At 58.0% G+C, this 5266-nt stretch overlaps 2 protein-coding genes across 2 annotated transcripts; both read left to right on the forward strand.

Annotated features, from left to right (window-relative positions):
• The first annotated feature begins 265 nt into the window (after positions 1-265).
• LOC147979238 (uncharacterized) lies at positions 266-1021 on the forward strand. The gene has a single exon (XM_087515098.1). The coding sequence runs from the start codon at positions 266-268 to the stop codon at positions 1019-1021; it is 756 nt and encodes a 251-aa protein (XP_087371224.1).
• A 1990-nt stretch (positions 1022-3011) lies between these two features.
• Positions 3012-3596, forward strand: LOC147979239 (uncharacterized). Its single transcript, XM_087515099.1, has one exon. The coding sequence runs from the start codon at positions 3012-3014 to the stop codon at positions 3594-3596; it is 585 nt and encodes a 194-aa protein (XP_087371225.1).
• Positions 3597-5266: the final 1670 nt, after the last annotated feature.

A 5266-nucleotide genomic window follows, 5' to 3' on the forward strand; every position in this document is an offset into this window, starting at 1 on the left:
AAACGGGTTCTTCTTCGCCGCCTGGGGCTGATCAAGGATGACAGCGCGCCCATCCCGCGGGACACACTCGACAAATACGCTCACCTGTTCGAGAAACCTTTGGCGGAGGATGTGCTCGAGGCGTTTGCGGATTTCTTTGGTTGGAACCTCCCTGGACGTGCATTGGAGGAGGCCTCGTGCACCCGCGCAGCGCCTCGCCTAGTCGAGGCTTAGCATAGATAGCTTGCCCCATGTCTCCCAAGGCCCCCCCCCCCATTTTTCTTTAATGGATTGCAACCCCAAAATCATTTTTTGGAATGTCCGCGGCCTCAACTCCAGGGCCAAATGGACGGCCGTCCGCAGTGTGATTTCCGCTGCCGCCCCCTCTATCGTGTGCTTGCAGGAGACTAAGCTTGCACATGTCTCGGATTCGATTGTTCTCGATACCCTCGGCTCTCTCTATGAGGACTTCTTCTTCCTTCCCGCCGTGGGCACTCGCGGTGGCGTGCTCCTTGCATGGCGCAGATCCCACGTCTCCCTTTCTAATCCCCTCATTGGCGAGCACCATATTACCGCCCTGGTCACCCCTGTTGATGGCACCGGCCATTGGTGGCTCACAGGTGTCTACGGCCCTCAAGACGACGAGGCCAAGCTAGAATTTCTTGCCGACCTCCAGGAGGTGCGCGAGGCGCGCATCGGGCCTTGGCTCCTCGGCGGCGACTTCAATATGATTGCTTCGGCCGCTGACAAGAATACCCCGACCCTGAACCACCGTGTAATGAGTAGATTCCGGCGCTTCATTGCCGATGAGGAGCTCCGCGACATGTACATGCACGGTCGCCGCTACACTTGGTCCAGTGAACGTGATACGCCTACCCTCGTGCGGAATGACCGGATTCTTTGCATGTCCGGATGGGAGATCGCCCACCTGCATTGCCTCTTGCACTGCCTCTCTTCCGCGGCGTCCGACCACTGCCCGTTGGTTGTTGATTGCGCCGCTCGCCCCACCGCGGCGCGCCGTTTCCACTTCGAGAGTTTCTAGCCGAAGCTCGAAGGATTCCATGACACGGTCTCGGAGGCCTGGAATTCGACCGCCCCGGAGACAGACCCCTTCCGACGCCTGGTGGCTCGCCTTAAGGCCACGGCGCGGCACCTTCAGCGCTGGAGCGCGCTTACTATTGGTGGCGTCTCTTTGCAGTTGCTAGTCGCGCATGAGTTGATTGCCCGCCTCGACGCCGCACAGGATTTCCGGCCGCTTTCCCCGTCCGAGACGTGGCTCAGGTGCAAGCTCAAAGGCGCATACCTAGGGTTGGCTTCCCTCGAGTGATCCATCAAGCGCCAGCGATCACGCATATCTTGGCTCCGCAACTCCCCACTCTCCTACCTCAGTGTTCATGCCTCGCGCCGGAAGCAGCGCACACTGATCTCCTCCCTCCGCGTCGACGGCCATCTGGTCACCGAGCACGCCGCCATGGCCGAGGCGGCCTTCGACTACTTCTCCGGTGTCCTTGGCTCATCGAATGAGCGCGCCTTCTCCCTGGACCAGTCCCTCCTGCACGCGGCAACTTTCGACCTATCTGACCTGGAAGAGCCTTTCTCTGAGGAGGAGATTTGGCGGGCCGTTAAAATCTTACCGACCGGAAAGGCTCCCGGCCCGGATGGATTCATGGCCGAGTTCCTTTGTGCCTGTTGGGGCATCATCAAGCGCGACATCTGCGAGGCTTTCGACAAGCTGTACACCGCCAATGGGCGTGGGTTCCAAAAACTAAATGAAGCGCTCCTCACCCTTCTGCCCAAGCGGCCGGACGCCGCTGCCTTATCCGACTACCGCCCCATAAGCCTCATCCACCTCATTGCAAAGCTATTTGCAAAGGTGTTGTCCCTGCGGCTCGCCCCTCGGCTTGGGGCCATGGTTTCGACGAACCAGAGTGCTTTCATCGCCGGCAGATGCATCCATGACAACTTCCTGCTTGTCCAGCAGACTGCGCGTCTCCTCCACGATCTCAAGGTGCCCCGCATGCTTCTGGAGCTTGACATCGCGCGTGCCTTCGACAATGTCTCGTGGCCCTTTCTCCTCGAGACCCTTCAACACCTTGGGTTCGGCCAACGCTGGTGCGACTGGATCTCGATACGTCTATCCACCGCCTCCACTCGTGTCATGCTCAACGACCACCCGGGCCCCCTGATCGATCATGCCTGTGGCCTCCGTCAAGGCAACCCGGTGTCCCCGATGCTTTTCACCCTCGTCATCGACGTCCTCAACTCTATGCTCATCCGGGCCGTCGAGCTTGGCCTCATCCAGCGGCTAACCATGCGGCACACGGCTTCCAGGATCTCCCTCTACGCCGACGACGTCGTCATCTTTTGACGCCCTGACCATCATGACATCTCGGCCGTCCGCAAGCTTCTTTGGGTCTTTGGGGTTGCCTCTGGGTTGCAGACTAACTACCGCAAAGTGCTCGGCCACCCCCATCCAATGCAACGACGAGGACATCCCGACTATCGCTTCCGAGATGCAATGCCCGGTGAAGCAATTCCCAATCCAATATTTGGGACTCCCCTTGTCCATCCGCAAGCCGTCTACTACGAGCCTCATGCCGATCGTCCACAAGCTAGAGCGCAAGCTCTCCACTTAGCGGGCCTCGCTCCTCTCCCTTGGTGACTGGCTCGCCCTTTTCCGTCATGTCTTAAGTGCTATCCCCACGCACTTCCTTACCGCCATCGCCTTCAACTCCTCCATCCTCAAGATGGCCAACCGCATCATCCGCAGCTTTCTTTGGGCGGGAAGTAAAGATGCCTCTGGTGGACCATGCTCGGTCAATTGGCAGAGAGTGTGCCGCCCTCTCTCCCTTGGCGGCCTCGGCGTCCGTGATCTGTAGCGCGCTGGCATTGCGCCGCGAACCCGTTGGCTATGGCTCAAGTACACCGACCCGACGCGACCATGGAGCCACCTGCACATCCCTCATGACCCCGCAGTCGCCGCCATCTTCCGTGCTTCTACGACCTGGACGCTTGGCGACGGCCACACTTGCATGTTCTGGAACGATCACTGGATCAATGGCAGATCCGTCGCCGAGATTGCGCCGCTCGTCCTCGCGCGCGTGACCCGGAGGCGGCGCAAGGCCCGCACCGTCCATGATGGACTTCTTCAACGCTCCTGGGTCCGCGACATCCAGGGCGCTTTGGGACCCGCCGCTCTGGTCCAATACGTCGACCTCTGGCGCTGCGTGCGTCACGTCGCCCTCTCGGATTCGCCTGACTCTCTGCGATGGCGCTGGACCTCCTCCTCCATCTACTCGGCAAGCTCCTGCTACCAGGCGCTCTTCCATGGTGCCTGCAAGGACCCACATTGGCAGCTAACTTGGAAACCGTGGGCTCCTCTTCACGTGAAATTCTTCATCTGGCTGGCTCTACAAGACCGTTGCTGGACAGCCGAGCGTCTCGCTAGACATGGCCTACCACACGAGGACCTCTGCGCCTTCTGTGACCAAGAGAAGGAGACCATGCAACACCTCCTCGCAGGCTGCTCTTTCTCGCGACAAATCTGGCACGAGATCCTAAGCTGGTTTCGCTCCACGGCTGACATCCCGGACTGCGACACTGACTTCTACACTTAGTGGGAGACGTTCTGCAACCGCTCACCTTCCCCGGCTCGCAAGGGCATGGCTTCCCTGATCATCCTTACCGCGTGGTGGATCTGGAAACACTGAAACGCTTGCATATTTGTTGGCGAGCAGCCCTCCACCTCCTGGCTCTCCGACATCATCAGAGATGGGCGCGCATATGGGCCAAGGCTGGCGCCACTGGACTGCACAACATAATCCCCGAGAGATAGCTTTGTAGGCTAGTGGGGCTGAGCACCCGCAGGTCTGTTCTACTTCTAGTTCACTTCCATGCCCCCGTGTGTACATGGCTTAGTGAGCCTATGTAATCCCTTGTTGTTTGACTCTTCTTCTATCAATGCAAAGATACGCATCCTCTGCGTATTCGCGAAAAAAAGAAAAGTAACACTAATGTGGACGGGCTTTTTACCCTGATTCCTTCTTTATAATATAATACGCACACTCATGCATATTCAAGAAAAAAAAAATGACGCACGACAAGTAACATAAGATTGCTTGCAAAGATCTGCCGTGCGGGCGCGGGCGCGGGCTGCATCTCAGGGAGGCGCCACCTTTAGCTCGCTTGGCGACTGCATTAACGGGGAAGGGAGAAGAAAATACTTGGCAACCTTGTTCCGTCGGCTGGGCTTATCCGACCACCAGCAGCCAGCACCAGCAGGGCCCGGAGCAGTGGGGCCTAGCCGGCCGGCAAAGGTCATCTCGAGACCAGCCACAAGCCTTCGTGGCCCAACGAAAGTGGGCGTTTGGATGGGTACGGACGTGCACTAATTTTTATCCACATTTCCTAAACATTAGTTGCCTGAATTTTGTTTTCCAAGCAGTCGATTTCTCACACATATAGGCCCCTGAGTCCTCGCGGGGTGATGCAAAACCTCACCAAAGAGGGGAAACGACCTGGCTCAGCGAAACGTCGACGATGGAGCCGTGGAAGAGAAGCAGACAACACGGAACCTACGTCATAGCGTGCGCGGAATGCTGCAACATGCATGACAAGAAGGGGATTAAAAATGGTCGTATCGATCGTGAACGTTGACATGTCCGGATAAGATCTCACCGTACAGTGGAGCAACTTGTCGGCTCGTCGCCGTCAGGACGGCAAGGCCGGGCGCCGGCTGGTCGCCTCGTGCACCAACCGCCGCCAGCTCTTGAGGCCCTCAAGGGCTGATTTTAACACAAATGGCCGTGACCTCGGTTGGAGTCTTATCCGTCTACTCACGCCCGATCGTGCTTATCTGGGCGCCAAATCGACTGCGTGCTCGGTCCTCATCATTGCCACACAGTAACCGATCTCTTAACTAGTCCAACGGGTAGCGATCTGGAACTTGGGATTCTGGATAGGCGCCAGCGAAAAAGCTCAGCCCGTCCCAGTACTAACTTGCATCTGACGTGGCGCCTTGCATGACGCGTCATCGCAGCAGAAACATCCCAGCTGGAACCTGTTAGTTAAACCCTGAACCGATCGTAGTTGAGCCGGTTTCCCCGGTTCTTTAGCTTTGCTTTGCATGTAATAAGGTGCATGGCCGTGGTTTGTGCGTGCCGTGCGCGAGTAGGAGTAGGAGGTGACCGCGGTGAGCACGCCCTCTTCGTGAACGTGGGATGGCACGTTCGAAGGAACGGGGTTGTGGCGTGCAAATCGGTCGGGACAGTTGTTGCCTTACTGAATA

This window comes from Triticum urartu, chromosome 3A, assembly GCF_056163025.1.
Source record: "Triticum urartu cultivar PI428250 chromosome 3A, HENAU_Tu73, whole genome shotgun sequence".
Lineage (NCBI taxonomy): Eukaryota > Viridiplantae > Streptophyta > Magnoliopsida > Poales > Poaceae > Triticum > Triticum urartu.

What these genes read in the sequence shown, in the direction of transcription:
- LOC147979238 (XM_087515098.1), top strand. Translation starts at nt 266, where the DNA reads ATGGATTGCAACCCCAAAATCATTTTTTGGAATGTCCGCGGCCTCAAC.
- LOC147979239 (XM_087515099.1), top strand. Translation starts at nt 3,012, where the DNA reads ATGTTCTGGAACGATCACTGGATCAATGGCAGATCCGTCGCCGAGATT.